The sequence below is a fragment of the Ochotona curzoniae genome, unplaced genomic scaffold (assembly GCF_017591425.1).
Source record: "Ochotona curzoniae isolate NIBS_2020 unplaced genomic scaffold, NIBS_Ocur_1.0 contig_2861, whole genome shotgun sequence".
Classification (NCBI taxonomy): domain Eukaryota; kingdom Metazoa; phylum Chordata; class Mammalia; order Lagomorpha; family Ochotonidae; genus Ochotona; species Ochotona curzoniae.
In genome coordinates this window covers 1,779,848-1,798,967 of record NW_024465620.1, presented here as the reverse complement: position 1 = coordinate 1,798,967, position 19,120 = coordinate 1,779,848, and the positions used below count along the sequence as shown (strand labels likewise).

The window sequence follows — 19,120 nt, the reverse complement described above, 5'->3', positions numbered from 1 at the left end:
GCCTGCTCCCCAAGCCCAGAGGGAAGCCTAGGCTGCCCACACAGGTTGCCCTTTGGCCAGCTGGAAACTCCCCTTGGTGCCAGTGTCCTCCGCTGTGGATGGGGACGCCTGTGTGCCTGTCAGAGTTGTTCCTGGAGCACCTGCTGCTGGCGGTTGAAGAGCCACGGTCACTGTCCCGCTCCATGGGCCCCGGGAGTCCACTGCCTTTGCCCGGCCTGGGCCTGGATGCCTGCCTGAACCCATCAGAGTCAAAGGGGCCCCCAGCACCCAGGACAGGCCCTGCCTCTGTTTCCTCATCTCTGAACACTCTAGGTCATGAGGAACATGGCTCCTGACCACAGGACCATTCTGGGCAAGTGCTAGCATGAACCCCTGTTCTGGTGTTGGGCTCCAACTCTGCCCCTTATCAGGCCTGGGCATGTGTGTCTGACTCTGTGGAACCCCACTCTGCTCCTTCAAGACTAAGTCTCCCCCACAGAGCAGAGAGCCTGACCCTCTAGCTCACCCCTCATCCTGCCCACTCCAGGACTCCTTGGGGCTGGGTCATAGGTTCACCACTGCCCAACCCTTGGAGCGAAGCACCCTGAGATGGCTCTGTGGAGGGGAGCATCCCATGAAGGGTCCCCCACCACGCCCTGCCCTGTGCCAGGGCTGGAGGAAGAGGCCGTGGGCATGTCTTGGCCCATCCTTGCACCCCAGCACTCCAGCACTCCAGCAGCTGGCAGTTCTCACCAGGGCTGTGTGCGGGACCTGGCCTGGATTCCCTCCAGGCTAACCTTGCAACAGTGGGCTCATCCAACAGCCACAGACAGGGCGAGGTCTAGCCCAAGGCCCCGTGCAGCATGTGTTGGGCTCAAAACCCACGCCCTGACCAGTTTGCTGTGCCTGAGTCTCAGGGGAGGTGAGTGGATCCCACCGCTTGCTGTGCGTGGCAGTGACCGACCGAGAGGACCCACCACGAAAGGCAAGCAGGCTGGACCCAGGGCTGCAGCCCAAAGCCAGCGCGAGTGCCAGGGAGGCTAGAAATGGAGGTGACGAGAGATGGGGCAGCCCCCGCCCTCACAAGCTTACCTGACCCTTTATTTCTGGCCTCCCAGCTGCCCCAGAATTATTTGGGGTGAGAGGAAGAAAATAGGGTGCACTTCCTCCAGGCCGGCCCCCTTTCTCCCACTGCTGCCCCTCTAGCGCCCACGACCTTCAACTCCAGGAAAGCAGTTTCATTTCCCTGCAGCCTGATTTCCCAAGGGGAGGGGAGGGGAGGGCGGGGCCTGGCCCTGCTGTTTAAGGGGAGTCGAAGGGTGAGGGGCCCCAGCTGCAGACTCCTGGTGGAGAGTGAGCAGCATGTCCTGTCCTGCCAGCCGACAACAGAGGTAGAAGGGTGGCCAGCACCAGGGACAGATGTGGGGGGACCACAGGGGCAGGTCCTGGGGCAGCCAGCAGTAGACCCCCAGGCTGGGAGAAGGTGGGAGCAGAGAAGAGAGGGTGGGGAGGCAGAGAGGGCTGAGCCCAGACAGGTGGGGGATGCTTGGGGGGGGTACGACCCAGAGGCAGCTCAGAGATGGAGCCGAGCTGGAGGAAACTGACCCCGGTCACAGTGATCCTGGCTTCCCCCCCCCCAGACGCACCCCTCACCTGCCAGCCATGGCCCCATTGGGTAAGTGAGCAGGGAAAGGGGACAGGGAGGCCCTGGGACAGTTGTGCGGCATGCCCCAGCCCGTCCTCTGACCCCTAGCCTCCTGTTCCCCAGCCCTGCGCCTCCTGGTGGTCCTCCCCACCCTCCTCAGCTTGGCAGCCTCCCTGGACTGGAAGGCAGCCCCCAGCCCGGACCCCTTTGCCAAGTGCATGCATGACCCCGACTACGAGCAGCTGCTCAAGGTGGTGACCCTGGGCCTCAACCGCACGCTGAAGCCCCAGAAGGTGATCGTGGTCGGCGCGGGCGTGGCTGGGCTGGTGGCCGCCAAGGTGCTCAGCGATGCCGGCCACAAGGTGAGGAGCACGGTGGCCCCCCACCGATGGCCCCAGGGAAATCCCAGTCTGAGTCAACTCTGAATGTGGGCTGGAGAGCAGGCAGATGTGTCCCTAGGCAGATGGGGGAGTATGCTGAGGACTGCCTGTTGCCCCTCAGGAGATCCCAGGCCCTCTGCCCGCGGGAGGCGGCCCGCTCCTGCACTGAGCTGCAGGTGCCTCCGCAGTCCAGCTGGCCGCCTCGCCGCTGCGGATTGGGATCGCCCACTCAGGGCTCACCCACTGTGCTGCTGTGGACCTGGCCAGGGCACAGGGGCATCGGGGGGGTCTATGGGTGCCACAGAAGGGCCCCATGGGGGCTCCTTACCCACCCAACCCCCTCAGGTCACCATCCTGGAGGCAGATAACAGGATCGGTGGTCGCATCTTCACCTTCCGGGACCGGAAGACAGGCTGGATTGGGGAGCTGGGAGCTATGCGCATGCCCAGCTCTCACAGGTGACTCCCACTGCCCTGAGCCCACCCTAGAGCACATGGTGCATGGTCCATGGTTCCAGATCCAGCTTCCAGCTCATCCCCAACCAGTCCCAGTCCCTTGGCCGCTCTGGCTTCAGCTCCACCCTGTGCCTCCCACAAAAGCCCCAGCTACTACCCCCAGCCAGCCCTCTGCGGGTCCTGGCCCCTGCAGGCCTCATGCCTACCTCCCTGTGGGCCCAGACACCTCGGGGTGCATGAGTCACTGGGTGTGGCCCTCCCCGACCCCATGCAGCCTAAACTCTATTCCTGTTCCCAGCTCCCGCCTCTCCCCAGTGAGAGCCAGTTTCCTCATCCTGGCCCCCACTCTGGCCTGTCTCCCAATCTCACCTGACCCTCACCAGGCCTTCCCTGCACCCAGCCCTGTCCCCCAGCACTACCTGACCCCCTAGCCTGGCCTCCACCCAGCCTCTCCCACCCCAGCCCTGTCCCTCAACACCACGCTGCTCCCCCAGCCTGGCCCTCACTGCCTCTACCATTCCTCAGGATCCTCCACGAGCTCTGTAAGAGCCTGGGCCTCAACCTGACCAAATTTACCCAGTACGACGAGAACACGTGGACAGAGGTGAGCGAGGTGAAACTGCGCAACTACGTTGTGGAGAAGATGCCTGAGAAGCTGGGCTACAACCTGCGGCCCCGGGAGCGGGGGCGCGCGCCCGAGGAGATCTACCAGATGGCCCTCAACAAGGTGGGCGTCCCACGGCCCCCAAGCTCTGGCCCTGTCTCCTGATACCCCCAGCCCCGGGTGAGCAGCCAGGATCCCTGGCCATTCCCTGGGCCTGTTTGCCCCTCTCTGCCCAGCCTAGGCCTTGGGCTCTGTGCCCACCCTCACCCAGCCCCTTCCCCAGCTCCCAGCACCTTCAGGGCAGCCTGCTGCTGCTGCTGCAGCCCTGAGGGTCACACTGCACCCCCTCCCCAGCCTCACCTGCTTCTCTCACTGAAATACATGTGTCACCCCACAGTCCTTCCCACCCAGCCCTGGGGAACAGCGCCCCCTCCAGGGGGGCCTGGCACCCACCAGTGCAGGGAGTCTGGGGAGGAAGCCAGCAGGGGCTGGGGTGCGCAGGGCAGGGCTCCTGGAGCAGGGTGGAACCGCGCACACGTATGCCAGGCACACGTGTGAAGGTGGGGGGACAAGGATGGCCAGGCAGCACCAGGAAACCAGACGGTTCTAGCACTTTTGGGAGACTTCCTGGATGAAGGGAGAGGGCTATGGGGCACGGCAAAGCCCGGAAGTGGGTCTAGAGGGAGAGAGGTGCTCGCGGCACACTGGGCAGCGCTCGGCGCCCTCTGCTCGCTCTGCCACAGGCCCTCAAAGATCTCAAGGAGCTGGGCTGCAAGAAGGCCATGAGAAAGTTCGAGAAGAGCACGCTCCTGGTGAGTGGCCCGAGGCAGAGGGGCCCCACCCATGCCAGCACCTCCCTGCCACGGCCTCCCCAGACACGGCTGTCCTTCTATCACAAGAGGCGGGAAAGCCGGGCAGGAGAGGCCCCCCGGGCACCGCCGGGCACCGCCGGGCCCTGGGGCGCTGACGTGTGTGCTGCCCGCAGGAGTACCTGCTCGAGGAGGGCAACCTGAGCCAGCCGGCCGCGCGGCTCCTGGGCGACGTGCTGTCCAAGGACGGCTTCTTCTACCTCAGCTTCGCCGAGGCCCTGCGCGCCCACAGCTGCCTCAGCGACCGGCTCCGGTGAGGCGCGGGGCCGAGGGCACCGGGGGCCGGGAGGCGGCCACGCCCGCCGGGGCATCTGGGGAGGGGTCTCCTGGAGGAACCGGGAGAAGCCCCTACTCAGCGGGCAAGGCGGGGCCTGGCAGAGGGGACGGCAGGCGGGCAGATGGATGCAAAGGAGGCGCGTGCGGGGCAGGCGTGCGGGGCGAGGTGACCGGCGCGGGGCGCCCAGTGCCTGACGGACGCCCCGGCCCGCCCGCCCACAGGTACAGCCGCATCGTGGGCGGCTGGGACCTGCTGCCGCGCGCGCTGCTCAGCTCGCTCTCCGGCCCGGTGCTGCTGAACGCGCCCGTGGTGGGCATGACCCAGGGCCTGCACGACGTGCGCGTGCACATCGCCACCTCGCGCCGGGCGCGCAACCTCAAGGCCTTGACGGCCGACGTGGTGCTGGTGACGGCCAGCGGCCCGGCCCTGCAGCGCATCGCCTTCACGCCGCCGCTGTCACGCAAGCGGCAGGAAGCGCTGCGCGGGCTGCACTACGTGCCGGCCACCAAAGTGTTCCTGAGCTTCCGCCGGCCCTTCTGGCACGACGAGCACATCGAGGGAGGCCACTCCAACACCGACCGCCCCTCGCGCGTCATCTACTACCCGCCGCCGGGCGAGGGCGCGCTGCTGCTGGCCTCGTACACGTGGTCGGACGCCGCGGCCCCGTTCGCCGGCCTGAGCCTGCAGCAGGCGCTGCGCTTGGCCCTCGACGACGTGGCCGCACTGCACGGGCCGCTCGTGTACCGGCTGTGGGACGGCAGCGGGATGATCAAGCGCTGGGCGGAGGACCCGCACAGCCAGGGCGGCTTCGTGGTGCAGCCACCGCTGCTCTGGCAAGCCGACCTGGAGAGCGGGCCGGAGTACGACTGGGCGGTTCCCTATGGCCGCATCTACTTCGCCGGCGAGCACACAGCGCTCCCGCACGGCTGGGTGGAGACAGCCGTCAAGTCGGCGCTGCGGGCAGCTATGAGGATCAACAACCGAGAAAAGCACGTGCAACCCATAGCCAGCTCGGAGGAGCCGAAGCCTCTGCACACCGGGGCCGCGGCCGGGCTGGAGGAGCAAGGCCATGCAGCCGTGGATACCAGCCCAGACGAGCAGGGCCACACGCCAGCCGAGGCCACCCCAGAAGAGCCGCCGCACGCACATACGGAGGCCAGCACGGACGAGCAGGGCCACGAGCAGGGCCACGGCCACGCAGACACCACGCCCGAGGAGCAGGTGCACTCGCAAGCAGAGGCCAACCCGGAGAGCCCAGCACACCTGCTCTCCGATACCAACCTGGAGGGGCAGAGCCACGCGCTCCCAGAGACCAGTGTGGAGGGGCAGAACCACCTGCTCCCCAGCACAGGCTCCGAGGGGCAAAGCCATTCCTTCCCAGAGGCCAGCACGGAGGGGCAGGGCCATTCGGTCACCGAGGCCAGCCCAGAGGGCCAGGGGAATGAGATCCAGGAGACAAATTCCGAGCCCGTGGCAGAGGTGCCCATGCAGATGTACCCGGCCAGCAGCCCCCCGTGCAAAGGGTCCAAGGGAGGGGCCACGCCATCCTCATCCCAACACATACTATCTCCCCAGCACACTACGCACAAGAAGGCTTCACATTAAAGTATTTTTTGGAGAAGGCCGTGCGGCGTCTGCTCTGTTTCAGGCGTGGCTGCTCGCCTGGATAAGCAGTTCAGGCCTAGTTAGGAGGGACTGCACCCCAGGGCAGTCGCCCCCTTCCCCCAGGGGGGTGAGGAAAAGGCCCCAGCCTAGCCCAGCATCACAGTGACCACCCCGGCTGTCAGGAGGCCAAGGTATGACTGAGTCCCCACTGGAGCCACAGAAGAGCAACCAACAGTGGTTAAATAAGGCCAGTTTATTCGGTTACAGAAGCAGCAGCTGCAGGCAGGGTGCCAGCACCAGGGCACGGCACCCTGCACATGCACCCACACCTGCTAGTGAGAGGGTACCATGGGGTCCAAGGGTCCTGGGCACCCACACCTGTTAGGGTGTACCACGGGACCCCTGACACCCACACCTGTTAGTGAGGGTGTACCACCTGGCAGTAAAGGTCTACCACAGGGTCCTAGGCACCCACACCTTTTTTTTTTCACACCTCTTAATGAAGGTGTACAACGGGGTCCAGGGCACCCACATCTGCTAGTGAAGGACCTCCCCTGGCGGCCCACTGGCCGGGCCAGGGTCATGTGGTCAGCTTTGGTTCAGTTTCCCCTGTTCCGCCCCAGCTGGTTCCGGGCCCAGCATCTGGCCTGCTGAGCCTGGCAGGTATCAGGTGGATGACGCCGCAGGACCCAGGTAGCGCCGATGGGATAAAGTGCTTGTGCAGGGCCAGAAGTTGGCCTAGCAGGCTGAGGAGCCCGCTGCGTCCTCGTCGTCCTCAGGCAGAATCTCCAGGCTGCTGTCAGGCTGCGGGGATGGGTCCACGGGAGGTGGCGGCTGCGGCGGGGCAGGTGGGGCCCGCATGGGCGACAGCGGCAGCGGGCAGGCGGAGGGCGAGGGGCTGCGTGGCTCCGCGGGCGGTGCCATGCCCAGCACCTCCTGGACGTTGTGGGGCAGCTCCCTGCAGGCCGTCAGCTGCCGGTAGAGGCTCTCAGCCCGCGTCAGCACGTCCTCGACGCTCAGCTTCATGGTCAGCTCATTGATGTGCTGTGGGAAGGGGCGGGTAAGGCCTGCTGGGGCCAGACACCCCACTGGGAACGCGACATGGGTGCAGGGCCCACGGGGAGGGGCAGGGCCAGCAGGGAGGGGCTTCCCTCACCTTGAGGATCTCATTGGAGCCGAACCCGGAGAGCGTGAGGGTGTCCCGCTCCATGTCCAGGATGGCACAGGCCACCAGCAGGTGGAGGTTGGGGCCAGGAAGCCCTGTCCACAGTACCTGGGGGTGCATGACAAGAGGGGTGGCTGTGGGCTGCCTCTGTAGGAGTGTCCCCTGTGGCCAGTCCTGCTCCTGTCCCCGCCCCCTGCCTACCTCCCACAGCCGAAGGACATCCGGGAAGGGGAATTCACGCTTGAACCAGATGAGCAGCCACCGGAAGCAGAAGCAGAGAGAGCCGGAGTCCTGCGAGTCTGCGGGAGGACAGGGCGCCCGCTCAGCCTGCCCGCCCAGCCCTCTTGCAGGTGGGTGCACCCGAGGTGGCGCAGGTGCACAGTGGAGAAACAAAGAGCCACCCACATCACGCCTGTGGTCATGACGACACCCAAAGACACGTGGGCGCAGGCCAGTCGGCACAGGTGTCCAGCTGGCCGCCATGCAGCCAGCCAGGTTCTGGATCAGCCTGAGGGACCACGAGGGGCGGCCCGCACCACCTGCCCCTGGAATGCAGCGGCCCTGAGGCCCTGAGGCAGCGGTGGACGGGGTCGCAGTGAGCAGAGCCTCCCCAGGGCCTTCGTTCAGAAGGGGACCAGCACCCCTGCCACACACGCACCCAGGAAGTCACAGAGCGGCGGGTCCAGCACCCTCAGGAGCAGCAGGAGTTGCCCGAGTTGCCGCTTCATGGTCTCCTGACTCTCTTCGAAGTTCCCCTGCTGTGGGGCAGGGAGGTGGGCGTGAGGGCCGGAACCCCGTGCCTGGCAGGGGAGCGGCCGGGCTCCCCACTTCACCCCAGCTTACCACCAGCTCCATGAAGCCACAGAAACACCAGAAGGCATCCACCTCATTCTGCACCACATAGAGGATCGGGGAGAGGAGGTCGCTCATGCCCTGGACGTAGCCTGCGGGGTCAGGGCCAGGGGTCAGGGTCGGGGGTCAGGGGCCAGCCGGGGTGCTGGACAGGCATCCCCTGGGGCCAGCCGCCTGGGCCGCCCATGCCACCCGCCTGCCCGGCGCACCCAGGTCGAAGTGGTACATGCAGTAGGTGAGCAGGATGTCGTTGAGCAGGCCCAGCCCCGGGTTCTCGGGACCCTCGTAGAATTTGTTGGTTCTGTCGGTGCGACTCACATCTCTCTCTGAGAAGATGGGGACGGGGTGCGAGGCGGACGGTGAGGCTGAGGGCTCCCGTGCCTCCCTGCCTCCCGCACCGGGAGGGGAAGCCACCTGAGCCCTGCACGTGTGCCTCGCCAGCCCCGCCTCAGCTCCCAGGTGGCCCAGGCCTGGTACTGTCCTCTGACCCACCGATGAGGCTGCGGTAGCCGTGCAGCAGCGAGTTCCGGCGCTCCTGCTCGGGGCTCACCGACTTCCACTGCAGCTTCATGCGGAAATACTCGTCCCTGAGGGGTGGCCGAGAGGGTGGGCACCTGAGGGTGAGCCGCTCCCCACCCCGACCCACGCCCACCGTGGGGTTTCCCGCTCACGTCTTCTGGCGCACACGGGCCTTGTGCTCCTCGGCTGAGCCCTCCCAGCTGAAGTAGCCCAGGAGAAACTTCCAGGCATCACGCCGCACGCCGGGACTCAGACCCTGGAGCAAAGGGAGGCGACTTGGAGGAGCGCCCCCTGCTGGCGGCACCCCACCCCTGCCCTGGCTGCCTCCCCGAGTCCTCACATGGCACTCACCCCAGAAAAGATGCGCTGCTTCAGCTCAGGCACCTGCTGCAGGCGGCCTTCAGGACCCACATGGCGGGCCCACTCCTCCTCGGTGACCGGCAGGGCCCGCTCCACGGCCGGCCGCGGCCCCAATTCTACCTGCAGGACGCAGGGCAAGGAAGACCCGGGCTGGCCCCAGTCCTGCCCTGTGTCCTCCCACTAGTGACCCAGTACTCCCGTGCAGGGTCTGGGAAGCTCACACAGGAGATGACCTCGAAGCCGGGCTCAGGCTCATCCTCAGGGGGCAGGGGCAGGTCTGGCGAGGAGGCCCCCTCGGGGTGTGGCTGCAGGGCACCCCGGAAGAAGTTGGTCACTCGGGAGAAACTGCTGAAGGTGGTCGAGTAGGGGTCCTGGAAGAAGCGCTGGGGGCGGGGCCAGAGGAAGTCACCGTGGTGCGGGTGTCCCCGGCCCTGACCCCGCACCTGCCAGCACAGTGCAGCAGACACTCACGGACACCACGCTGGAGTTGTCCTGATCGAAGAGCTGCAGGTGGTGGAAAGAGCTGGAGAGGGCTGAGGAGTCGTGCGGGAAGACCAGGTAAAGGCGGGAGTCCTGCGGGGAGCTGGGCACAGAGGGGACACCGCCCGGTGACACACAGGGACGGGAGCAGCACCTGAGGCCGCTCCTCATCACCCAAGACCCTCCACAGCCTCCACCAGGGATACTGGGGCCCCCCATAGAGGTCAAGGAGGGCTGCCCGGCCCAGCCGTGCCCTGTGCAGCCAGCATCCCGCCATCCCTGTCTGGCCAGCGGGGCAGTCCTCTCCCGGCCTGGCTGGCGCTCACCTGGCCAAGAGCAGGTAGCGGTTGAGGACGCGGAGCAGGGCACGGGTGCCCCCACGGTGGAAGTGCAGGGCAGGCAGGGAGCCCCCGGCCTGCGTCACCAGCACCAGGTAGGCCCAGCTGAGGCCCGGCTTGGAACGACGGATGGACTTGAGCTCCCCCAGGCTGACGGAGAAGGCCCAGGAGCCCAGAGTGGAGCCGGGCTCTGTCCCTAGGGGACAGCACTGCATTGGTGCAGGTCTGCAGGGCGGAAGGGTCCCTGGCCCCTGCCTCCTCACTCCAGGCCACCTCCCCTGCCCCCTGCCTGCCGAACAGAACTGAGTGAAGCAGGCGCGGGGCCCAGCGGCCAGGGTCTGTTCTGGAATCTTCCCAGGCTCCCTCTGAGGCTCGAAGTCCACCGGCCTTGTCAGCCAGGGGCCGGCACAGGCCTGTCCTGCAACCCGCCCTGCTGGCCCCAGGACCACCAGCTCGGCCTACCTCTCAGGGGCTCTGAAGGACGGGGTCGTGGCCGCACCGTGCTAATGACGGCCCAGTCGGGTTCATAGCCAGGGTCGAAGGTCGGCTCCTCCTCCGAGGTGCAGGAATCACCCCCACTGGTGTCCTGGGGGAGAGGAGGAGACCCCGAGTCACAGTGTCTAGAGCCAGCAGGCAGCCCCGCAGGGCTGAGAGGGACGGGCACTGGCTGCCCACGGGGTCTCTTTCTGGGAGGGCAGAGTGTCCTGGTGTTGGCGGTGGTGGCGGCAGAGGAACGAACCCTCTTGGAGCAAGCCGAATGGGTCACCACCAAGCTCCCTGAATCTTCATGGCAGGTGGGCTCCCAGAGGGGCGGAGCCCGGAAATGGGGTGCAGGACGGCCAACATGGGGCAGGAGCCCGCCAGGTGACCCACCTTCTTGGAGAAGAGGATCTGGGTGCAATCTCCGGCCTCCTCCACAGGAGCCCAGTGCAGGAACACGTCGTTGTCCTGAGGAAGGGGAGCGGTCAGAGGGGGCTCCCCGCCAGGCCCCTCCCCGGGGCCGCCCCGCGAGTCACCTTCTCCACCACCCGGATGACGCCTGCGATGAGCGAGTCCGGGTCCTGGTGCTTCTTGGCGCTGGTGTGCAGGTACACGCCTCCCTTCTCGAACACCACCTGTGGGGGCGTGGCCGGTGAGGGGCGGGGCGAGGTGGGCGGTCCGGGCGAGGGGCGGGGCCAAGGCGGGGTCCGCCCACAACCAGGAGGGGACAGGGCAGGGATGACCAGGCGTTTACGGGGCGACGGCGTCGCCTCAGGTCCGGCGGCTGTCCGCGGCTGCCCGGCGCGTCCCGAGCGCGAGCAGGCCACCGCGCAGGGTCGCTTGGCACACAGAAGCCAAGGAGCGTGTTCTCCGGGCTTACCCTGTAGCCGGATGCCTCCATAGCCGCCGTCTAGACCCCCGTCCCGGCCTCCTCCTTTTCCGGGTACGCGTGTTGTCACATCCGGAAAGGACACTGTCCACCCCTCCTCCAGCAGCGGTTGGTAGCGCCCTTACTCAGTCTAGAGCAGGAGTGGGTGAGACCATCTTTACGAAACAGATTGGCTGGGCCGTCAGGTTGTCTAATTCCAAAGCAGAGTGTGCGCAGACGCAGTGTCATTGCGCTCACCACGAAGTAAACAAGTAGGCGGGCCCAGGAGTTCCGCCCCGGCTCTTCCGGAAGTCGCCCACTTCCTCCTTCGCTCTCTGTCCTGGCATCGAAGCCAGAGGGCCGCCATTTTGCTCGAGGGCAAGGCTGTCCCAGACTGGCTCCGAGGCCATGTTCATGCGGGGCAGTCCCAGCTCTCTGCGGGGAGAGCTGGCGAGGTGCTGGAAAAGGGGACCGGAGAAAGGAGAGGAAGGTGAGAGGAGCCGTGCAGCGCGCAAGACCCGAGGGACTCGGGAGAGCGGGGCGAAGGAACGAAGCCGTCGCAGGCCAATTCCTGAGTCACCCTCGAAAACGGGCTCACCGCCATTTTGGAGCTGGGCAAAGCCAAGCACGGGAAATGCTGCCGTGTTGGATCGTTGCCAGCTTTGGCTGGGAGGGGGTGCAGAAGGGAGGGGGAGCGCATAGATCATACGAGCAAGTGAAATCAGGCTGATTGCCACGTCGTGAACGGGCACTTTTGTAGAACAAAGACGAGGAACGTCATGTGGTCTGCTTTAAGTTGTGATCACGTGTTAACGCGTGTGAGTGGCCATATTTTTTGAGGGCAAATCAAAATAGCCTAGGTTAGTGACTGGCAAGCTAAGCTGTTTCCACCATCTTCCTTATGGGCTCAATACCGCTGGCCTTCGCGCCACGGGTCGGCCTGGAAGTGCTGTTGTGGCCATTTTAGTCTCGGGTTGGGGGCGGGCGGGGGCAGCCGCAGGGAAGTGACGCAAGGCCGCCGCCATGCCATTTGAGGGCGGCGCCGGTGCCGCCGTGGCCATGCTGGCTTCGGGCACGTGAGTGGCGGCGGCTTTGTGGCCCGCGCTGTCGGGGAGGATCTGGCCATCCTGAGGCGGAGGGGCAGCGGGAGGAAGGCGCCCGGCTCGCGCGGCAGGGGTATGGCCTGCCTGGGTCAGCGGGCAGGGGTGGCCGGGCGACACTGGCAAGCGCCGGGACGGGGGCGCCCGCGGGGCCCGCTGTGTGAGACTCGGGGCAGTTCCTACAGCTTCATTTTCTGGCGTTGGGGCCGCGGGGAGCCTGGCCGTGCGCTGACCGCTGACCGCTGACCGCGGGGCTGAGAGGCGTGCTCAGTGCTCCTGGCGTTCCGAGGCGGGACTTCCGGGGCGGGACTTCCTGTTTTCTTCCTGGGAAAGCGGGTCCTGCCAGGGTCCCCGGGTGTTTGGGTTTGGGGTTCACGGAGCGCCCCGACGTCCACCCTGCCGCACGCGGCTGCGGCCTGTGCGAGAGGAACGGGCCACTTTGACAGGTGCGGGTGCTCGTCCTCCACCGCCGTGTCCCCAGGGCAGCCGGGCTGGAAAGCTCTCGCTGTCGGGGCCCCTCGCCCCCGTTGGTGTTGTTGGGAGCCCTGGCCCAGCGCGTGTCCTCCATCACTCGGGCACCTCCCGCCTCTGCCAGGCGCCCTCCAGCACCTCACTGCTCACTCCAGGATGAGCAGCTCCCGGGTTGGGGATCACACGGCCCGCAGGATCCGGAGGGACATGGGGTCCCCATTGCGTGGTGCTGGGCAGTCTGGAGGTGACAGGCCCCAGCACCTCGGCTGCGCAGCCTGGGGAGGGAGGACACGGAAGAAGCAGGGTCAACTCCCGGGTCTCCGTGGAGCTGTGACGCCCCCAGTGCAGGCCGGGGCCTGGGTGGCCGTGGTGCAGCTGGCTCATGTCAGGCCCAGGGCCTAGGTGGCCATGGTGCTGCTGGCTCGCGTGCAGGCTGGGGCCTGGGTGACCGTGGTGCAGCTGGCTCACGTGCAGGCCGGCCGGGGCCTGGGTGGCCGTGGTGCAGCTGGCTCGCGTGCAGGCCGGCCGGGGCCTTGGTGGCCATGGTGCAGCTGCCTTGCGTGCAGGCCGGGGCCTGGGTGGCCGTGGTGCAGCTGGCTCATGTCAGGCCCGGGGCCTAGGTGGCCATGGTGCAGCTGGCTCGCGTGCAGGCCGGGGCCTGGGTGGTCCCGGTGCAGCTGCGTCACTTGCAGGCTGGGGCCTGGGTGCGGGTTGGGGCACCAGAGTTCCAGGCTTCAGCTCCCTGTGTCCTGTTCTGGCCCACAGGGTGCCGATGGCGTTGGGGCGCCCAGAGGAGCTGTGGGAGGCCGTGGTGGGGGCAGCCGAGCGCTTCCGGGCCCGCACTGGCACTGAGCTGGTACTGCTGACTGCTGCCCCACCACCACCGCCGCGCCCGGGGCCCTGCGCCTATGCTGCCCACGGCCGGGGCGCACTGGCCGAGGCTGCCCGCCGCTGCCTGCACGACATCGCTCTGGCCCACAGGGCTGCCGCCGCTGCCGCCCGCTCCCCCACGTCCCCACCAGCTCCGCAGCAGCGGCCGCCAAGCCCGCCCCCGCCCACCCCCGGCCCGCAGGACGCTGATGATGCAGACGAACAGACAGAAACCGAGAGCTCCAGGGAGCGGCTGGGTGTCAGCGACAGTGGAGGTGAGGGGTCGAGCCGGACTGCATGAGGCTCTGCGGTGTGGAGGCCATCGCGACAGTGGCCAATGTCCCTGCCAACCAGTGAGAGCCTGGCGCCTGCCCGGCGAGCTGTGGGGCCGGGGCTGGGGTCCAGGCCGCGGGGACCTCCCAACTCAGGCCCCAATGACGGCGTCTCGGCAGGGCTCTTCGTGATGGACGAGGACGCCACCCTGCAGGACCTGCTCCCGTTCTGTGAGTCGGACCCCGAGAGCACAGACGGTGAGTGGCTGGGCTGGCCTCTCCCCAGCAGGGCCGACTGGGGCCCCACGGCACAGGCTGAAGCCCACCCTCTCTCCCAGACGGCAGCCTGAGCGAAGAGGCCCCCGCTGGGCCCCCAGCCTCCTCAGCGCCTCCCGTCGCAGCCCTGCCCACCCAGCAGTATGCCAAGTCCCTGCCCGTGTCCGTGCCCGTGTGGGCCTTCAAGGAGAAGAGGACGGAGGCGCGGTCGTCAGACGAGGAGAACGGGCCGGTGAGGGGTGTGGGCAGAGGGGAGACTGAGGCAGGGGGCGGGCTGCCCTGTGTCCCCCGGCAGGCGCATGCTGCCTTCGCCCGCGCAGCTCTCCCCCACCCGCTTGGCCAGGGCCCGTGGCTGTGTCCTCCCTCCCTTCGCTTTTTCTTTAAGATTTATGTTTATTTGAAGTGAGAGTCAGAGAGAGAAGAGTTCTTCCATCAGCTGGCTTCCTTCCCACAAACGGCTGCAACAGCAGGGTTGGGCCGGAGCTGGTGCAGCCGCCCAGGCACTTGCGTCCTGCCCTGTCCTGTCCATGGGCTGCAGGTCCTTGGCCAGAGCTGGCCTTTCGTGCAGAGTGGGGACCGAGCCCAGAGGGGGAAGGAACAGGCAGAAGAAGGGGAGGACCCGGGGACGGACAGACAGGGGAGGCGGAGGACCCGGGGAGGACGGACAGGGCAGGGACAGGCCCTGGGGACAGACGGACAGGGCAGGGGGAGGCCCTGGGGACAGACTGACAGGGCAGGGACAGGCCCCGGGGACAGACGGACAGGGCAGGGGGAGGCCCCGGGGACGGACAGGGCAGGGACGGACGGACAGGGCAGGGACGGACGGACAGGGCAGGGACAGGCCCCGCAGACAGACGGACAGGGCAAGGGGAGGCCCCGGGGACGGACGGACAGGGCAGGGACGGACGGACAGGGCAGGGACAGGCCCCGGGGACAGACGGACAGCGGAAGGGGAGGACCCGGGGACAGACGGACAGCGGAAGGGCAGGCCCCGGGGACAGACGGACAGGGCAGGGACAGGCCCCGCGGACAGACGGACAGCGGAAGGGGAGGACCCGGGGACAGACGGACAGGGCAGGGGGAGGCCCCGGGACGGCCGGCCGGGCCCCGCGCTCAGCCCCCCGCCCTCCGCAGCCGTCCTCCCCGGACCTGGACCGCATCGCGGCCAGCATGCGCGCGCTCGTGCTGCGCGAGGCCGAGGACAGCCGGCTCTTCGGGGACCTGCCGCGGCCGCGCCTCAACACCAGCGACTTCCAGAAGCTCAAGCGGAAATACTGACGCCGGCAGCGCCACGCCTCCCGCAGCTGGCCAATCCCAGCCCCCGCCGGGCCCGCCCCTCCCGGCGATTGGATGGGTCGGCCCGGTCCCCTGCCGGGATTGGTCGACGCCGGGGGGCGTGGCCTGCCCGCCCCGCCCTGACACTACCGAGGCCCGGGCCGCTCCGGGCTCGCGGCCTCCGCCCCGCAGGTGCCTTACTGGGCCCCGTCCGCCCCGGTGGGGGACACGCCCCGCTCTCCGGCCCACTGGGCGAGAGACTCGGACATTAAAGAGTGGAATCCGGCCTGAGTCCGTGTGTGCGGCGACGGTGGGGGGTGTGTCTCGCCAAGTTCTCCGTGCTCCGCATCCTGCGGCTTTGTGCCGCGTCATTTCCGGCCGCCTGCCCTCATGTTGCGAGGGACGCCGGCGCCGTTGCCAAGGAAACTGCGAGGAGCGGGGCTTCCGGGTTTGAGGGCCCTCCCTAGAAGGGGCGGGACTTCCGGCGACGCTCGGGACAGCTCGGCGCGGAGCGATGGAGACCCGCGGCCGCCTGTGGCTGGAGAGCCCCGCCGGGGGCCCGGCGCCCATCCTGCTGCCCGCCGACGGCAGCGCCCTGGTCCTCGGCCGGGGCCCCCTGACGCAGGTGGCGGACCGAAAATGCTCCAGGAACCAAGGTGGGCGGAAGGGCAGGGCTGCGCCGGGCGGGCGGGCGGACGGGGCCGGCGCGCTCTGACCGCTCCCGCTGCCCGCAGTGGCGCTGACCGCCGACCCCGGGACGCGGACCGTGACGGTGAAGCAGGTACGGGCCCTGCCCGAGGCGGACGGAGCGGTTTCCACCGGGCGCCCTTCCTCGAAGGGCTGTCTGCCGCGCGCAGCCCTGATTGGCGGGCGTGCAGGGAGGGGGTGGGGCCTGGGCGCGTGGTTGGTGCAGAGCAAGAGCGCTGATTGGCGGGTGTTGGCGGTGGGGCGGAGCCAGCGCGTCTTCCCTGTCGCTGCAGCTGGGCGTTAACCCCTCCACCGCCGGCGCCCGGGAGCTGCGGCCGGGCCTGGAGGGCGTCCTGGCGGTCGGGGAGACGCTGTACCTGGTCAACGGGCTCCACCCGCTGACCCTGCGCTGGGAGGAGCCGTGCGCGGCCGCCCCGGAGCCCCGGCCCGCCACGCCCCCCGAGAGCTCCGGGGAGGCCCGGGACCCCGAGCCAGAGAAGAAGCGGCGGCGGAAATCCTCCCCGGGTTGGGAACACCTGGAGAAGCTGCTGGTGTTCACGGCAGCCGGTGTGCAGGCGCGGGCCAAGGTGAGGGTCGGGGGGGGGTGGGGGCAAGGTGAAGGACAGCAGGGCCAAGGTGAGGGTCAGCCGGGGACAAGGCGAGGGTCAGAGGAGCCAAGGCGAGGGTCGGGGGGAGGAAGGTGAGGGTCAGCGGGGGTCAAGGCGAGGGTCAGAGGGGGCAAGGTGAGGGTCAGAGGGGCCAAGGTGAGGGTCAGCCGGGGCCAAGGTGAGGGTCGGGGGGGGGTGGGGGCAAGGTGAAGGACAGCAGGGGCAAGGCGAGGGTCAGAGGGGCCAAGGTGAGGGTCGGGAGAGGCAAGGCGAGGGTCGGGGGAGGCAAGGTGAGGGACAGCAGGGGCAAGGCGAGGGTCAGAGGGGCCAAGGCGAGGGTCGGGGGGAGGAAGGTGAGGGTCAGCGGGGGTCAAGGCGAGGGTCAGAGGGGGCAAGGCGAGGGTCAGAGGGGGCAAGGTGAGGGTCAGCCGGGGGCAAGGCGAGGGTCGGGGGGGGCAAGGTGAGGGTCGGGGGAGGCAAGGTGAGGGTCAGCTGGGGGCAAGGTGAGGGTCGGGGGGGGGCAAGGTGAAGACGCTGCGGCCCTTGGTCCTGCTCCCCGGCCACAGCACTCACTGGGCTGCCCACCACACCAGGTAGCCAGCTTTGATCTGGACGGGACACTCATCACCACCCGTTCTGGGAAGGTCTTCCCCACGGGCCCTAGTGACTGGAGGTGAGGGCGAGGGCAGTGATGGGGACATGCCCGGGTCAGCCTCCATCCCTCGTCAGACCTGCCACGCCCACCCGCCCTAGGATCCTATACCCAGAGGTCCCCCGGAGGCTGCGGGAGCTGGAGGCTGATGGCTACAAGGTGGGTGTGCAAGTGTGTCCACGTATCTGTCTGCACGCGCATGGGCCAACCACGCCTGCCCTGGCCTGACACCCCCTTGTCCGCAGCTGGTGATCTTCACCAACCAGATGGGCATCGGGCGCGGGAAGCTGCCAGCAGAGGAGTTCAAGGCCAAGGTGGAAGCTGTGCTGGAGAAGCTGGGGGTGCCCTTCCAGGTAGGGTCTGGGCCGTGGCAGGAGGCGGCAGCCCCAGTGTGGCCGGTGAATCCATCATCAAGCCCTGGCCAACCCTCCTTGCCCCCAGGTGCTGGTGGCCACACACGCGGGCTTGTACCGGAAGCCAGTGACAGGCATGTGGGACTTCCTGCAGGAGCAGGTGAGTGCCCATGGCTCCCCTGTCCTGGGGCACCCAGGCGCCCTGTACAGGCAGGCCCAGGGACTGGGGGGGTGGGGAAGGCTGTGGTGGGATAGGCCTCCCCCTGCCTCTTTTCCAGGCCAACGAGGGCGTGCCCATTTCCAAGGAGGACAGCATCTTCGTGGGAGGTAGGGCCCAGGGTGCTGGAGGGCAGAGACCCCAGCCAGGAGCCACCAGGTATACAGCAAGTGTCTTTGGTTGCAGACGCAGCTGGGCGCCCAGTCAGCTGGGCCCCGGGCCGGAAGAAGGACTTCTCCTGTGCCGACCGCCTGGTAAGGCCCTGGCACCTGCCCGCTGCGTCGCGGACCCCTGCCAGCCCAAGCTAACCTCTCCTTCCCACCAGTTTGCTCTCAACCTGGGCTTGCCCTTCGCCACGCCCGAGGAGTTTTTTCTCAAGTGGCCAGTGGCCAGCTTCCAGCTCCCGGCCTTCGACCCAGTGAGTTGGGGCAGCGATGGGGGAGCTGGTGGAGTTGGGCTAGGGGCTCGTCTTCCACCCCACCTCCCAGAGGACTGTGTCACCCTCAGGGCCACTCTGCCAACCCGAGCCCAGCGCCCTCCTGAGCTCCAGCCCCGAGGTGGTGGTTGCTGTGGGGTTCCCTGGAGGTGAGAGGCCCTGAACCCTGGGTGTCCCTTGTCCCCTTGCGAGGGGCTTCCACTGAAACCACCTCGCCCCACAGCCGGGAAGTCCACCTTCCTTATGGAGCACCTTGTATCTGCCGGCTACATCCACGTCAACAGGGTAGGCCGGGGCCTGCACCCCTGCCCCGCCTGTTCCCCTGCCCCGACCCCAGTGCTCCCCCTGACCCTGGTGCCCCCCCAGGACACACTGGGCTCCTGGCAGCGCTGTGTGAGCGCCTGCGCAGCCGCACTGAAGCAGGGAAAGCGAGTTGTGATTGACAACACGAACCCCGACGCCGCCAGCCGGGCCAGGTACTCGTGGGGCGAATGCTGGGGCTGGAGTCGGGGGGCAGCTGCACACTGACCCCCGCCCACGCAGGTACCTGCAGTGTGCCCGGGACGCAGGCGTGCCCTGCCGCTGCTTCCTCTTCACGGCCACGCTGGAGCACGCACGCCACAACAACCGGGTGAGCAAGGGAGCCCCGTCCACTCCCACCACCCCCACCCCGGCCCTGGCCGCCTGACTCGCGCCGGCCCCTTGTCCCCGTAGTTCCGTGAGATGACCGGCTCCTCTCACGCCCCCGTGTCGGACATGGTCATGTTCAGCTACAGGTATGGTGTCACGGGTGGGGGCCTGGGGGACGGGTGGGCACTGAACCGCCCCCTCACCACTGCCCGGCTGCAGGAAGCAGTTCGAGGAGCCGAAGCCAGACGAGGGCTTCACCGCCATCCTGCAGATTCCCTTCCGGCTGCAGCTGGAGCCACAGCTCGAGCGCCTGTACCGCCAGTTCTCGGAGGGCTGAGCCCACCAGGGGTTCCCCCCCCCAATAAATGTGCTTGCTCCATATGCCTGGCCCCTGGCC

At 67.9% G+C, this 19,120-nt stretch overlaps 4 protein-coding genes and 1 long non-coding RNA gene across 13 annotated transcripts; 3 read left to right on the top strand and 2 right to left on the bottom strand.

The window, feature by feature from the left end:
• The first annotated feature begins 1,574 nt into the window (after positions 1 to 1,574).
• Positions 1,575 to 5,814, top strand: IL4I1 (interleukin 4 induced 1). The gene is made up of 7 exons (XM_040978208.1): positions 1,575 to 1,654; positions 1,748 to 1,986; positions 2,350 to 2,462; positions 2,985 to 3,186; positions 3,807 to 3,875; positions 4,049 to 4,185; positions 4,431 to 5,814. Exons 1-7 carry the CDS (start codon positions 1,642 to 1,644, stop codon positions 5,812 to 5,814), a joined length of 2,157 nt encoding a protein of 718 aa, XP_040834142.1. The 5' UTR covers positions 1,575 to 1,641.
• Positions 5,815 to 6,052: 238 nt separating this feature from the next.
• Positions 6,053 to 6,271, bottom strand: LOC121154895. The gene is made up of 2 exons (XR_005883616.1): positions 6,230 to 6,271; positions 6,053 to 6,192 (listed from the first exon to the last, which is right to left on the bottom strand). It is a non-coding gene; the product is annotated as an uncharacterized LOC121154895 (long non-coding RNA).
• A 14-nt stretch (positions 6,272 to 6,285) lies between these two features.
• Positions 6,286 to 11,285, bottom strand: TBC1D17 (TBC1 domain family member 17). Of its 3 annotated transcripts, none has more exons than XM_040977995.1 (16): positions 10,889 to 11,285; positions 10,545 to 10,643; positions 10,402 to 10,476; positions 9,991 to 10,114; positions 9,517 to 9,724; positions 9,182 to 9,293; positions 8,944 to 9,093; positions 8,702 to 8,830; positions 8,503 to 8,606; positions 8,324 to 8,418; positions 8,041 to 8,157; positions 7,823 to 7,923; positions 7,638 to 7,737; positions 7,181 to 7,278; positions 6,971 to 7,087; positions 6,286 to 6,858 (listed from the first exon to the last, which is right to left on the bottom strand). In XM_040977995.1, exons 1-16 carry the CDS (start codon positions 10,907 to 10,909, stop codon positions 6,553 to 6,555), a joined length of 1,956 nt encoding a protein of 651 aa, XP_040833929.1. In that variant the 5' UTR covers positions 10,910 to 11,285; the 3' UTR covers positions 6,286 to 6,552. The 3 variants fall into 3 exon arrangements, with proteins under 3 accessions (XP_040833929.1, XP_040833928.1, XP_040833930.1); XM_040977994.1 differs by having other exon boundaries at positions 8,932 to 9,093; positions 10,889 to 11,284; XM_040977996.1 differs by lacking the exon at positions 10,545 to 10,643 and having other exon boundaries at positions 8,932 to 9,093; positions 10,889 to 11,284.
• On the top strand, positions 11,231 to 15,426 carry AKT1S1 (AKT1 substrate 1). Of its 5 annotated transcripts, XM_040978019.1 has the most exons (5): positions 11,900 to 11,952; positions 13,213 to 13,592; positions 13,770 to 13,847; positions 13,928 to 14,097; positions 15,000 to 15,426. In XM_040978019.1, the coding sequence occupies exons 1-5, from the start codon at positions 11,900 to 11,902 to the stop codon at positions 15,141 to 15,143; spliced, it is 825 nt and encodes a 274-aa protein (XP_040833953.1). In that variant the 3' UTR covers positions 15,144 to 15,426. The 5 variants fall into 5 exon arrangements, with proteins under 5 accessions (XP_040833957.1, XP_040833955.1, XP_040833953.1 ...); XM_040978023.1 differs by lacking the exons at positions 11,900 to 11,952; positions 13,213 to 13,592 and adding an exon at positions 11,231 to 11,366; XM_040978021.1 differs by lacking the exons at positions 11,900 to 11,952; positions 15,000 to 15,426 and adding an exon at positions 11,286 to 11,366 and having other exon boundaries at positions 13,928 to 14,278.
• Positions 15,427 to 15,624: 198 nt separating this feature from the next.
• LOC121154885 (polynucleotide kinase 3'-phosphatase) lies at positions 15,625 to 19,104 on the top strand. 3 transcript variants are annotated; one of them, XM_040977999.1, is made up of 16 exons: positions 15,625 to 15,796; positions 15,875 to 15,921; positions 16,121 to 16,414; positions 17,029 to 17,108; positions 17,189 to 17,246; positions 17,333 to 17,440; positions 17,529 to 17,600; positions 17,719 to 17,767; positions 17,844 to 17,911; positions 17,983 to 18,075; positions 18,146 to 18,242; positions 18,317 to 18,378; positions 18,460 to 18,569; positions 18,637 to 18,724; positions 18,808 to 18,869; positions 18,943 to 19,104. In XM_040977999.1, the coding sequence occupies exons 1-16, from the start codon at positions 15,655 to 15,657 to the stop codon at positions 19,058 to 19,060; spliced, it is 1,548 nt and encodes a 515-aa protein (XP_040833933.1). In that variant the 5' UTR covers positions 15,625 to 15,654; the 3' UTR covers positions 19,061 to 19,104. The 3 variants fall into 3 exon arrangements, with proteins under 3 accessions (XP_040833933.1, XP_040833935.1, XP_040833934.1); XM_040978001.1 differs by lacking the exon at positions 17,333 to 17,440; XM_040978000.1 differs by lacking the exon at positions 18,146 to 18,242 and having other exon boundaries at positions 18,286 to 18,378.
• Positions 19,105 to 19,120: the final 16 nt, after the last annotated feature.

Bases quoted from the DNA above. Each gene is read 5' to 3' on its own strand.
- IL4I1 (XM_040978208.1), top strand. The intron at 1,987-2,349 runs GTGAGGAGCACG...CAACCCCCTCAG, and splicing joins TCAGCGATGCCGGCCACAAG to GTCACCATCCTGGAGGCAGA. The intron at 3,876-4,048 runs GTGAGTGGCCCG...TGCTGCCCGCAG, and splicing joins TCGAGAAGAGCACGCTCCTG to GAGTACCTGCTCGAGGAGGG.
- TBC1D17 (XM_040977994.1), bottom strand. From the start codon at position 10,909: ATGGAGGCATCCGGCTACAGG. The intron at 8,419-8,502 runs GTGAGCGGGAAA...GCCACCCCTCAG, and splicing joins GCCCGTGTGCGCCAGAAGAC to GGACGAGTATTTCCGCATGA. The intron at 7,738-7,822 runs GTAAGCTGGGGT...CCTGCCCCACAG, and splicing joins GTGGCTTCATGGAGCTGGTG to CAGGGGAACTTCGAAGAGAG.
- AKT1S1 (XM_040978019.1), top strand. From the start codon at position 11,900: ATGCCATTTGAGGGCGGCGCCGGTGCCGCCGTGGCCATGCTGGCTTCG. The intron at 13,593-13,769 runs GTGAGGGGTCGA...GCGTCTCGGCAG, and splicing joins GGGTGTCAGCGACAGTGGAG to GGCTCTTCGTGATGGACGAG. The intron at 13,848-13,927 runs GTGAGTGGCTGG...CCTCTCTCCCAG, and splicing joins GGACCCCGAGAGCACAGACG to ACGGCAGCCTGAGCGAAGAG.
- LOC121154885 (XM_040977999.1), top strand. From the start codon at position 15,655: ATGGAGACCCGCGGCCGCCTGTGGCTGGAGAGCCCCGCCGGGGGCCCG. The intron at 15,797-15,874 runs GTGGGCGGAAGG...CGCTGCCCGCAG, and splicing joins AAAATGCTCCAGGAACCAAG to TGGCGCTGACCGCCGACCCC. The intron at 18,076-18,145 runs GTGAGTTGGGGC...CCCACCTCCCAG, and splicing joins AGCTCCCGGCCTTCGACCCA to AGGACTGTGTCACCCTCAGG.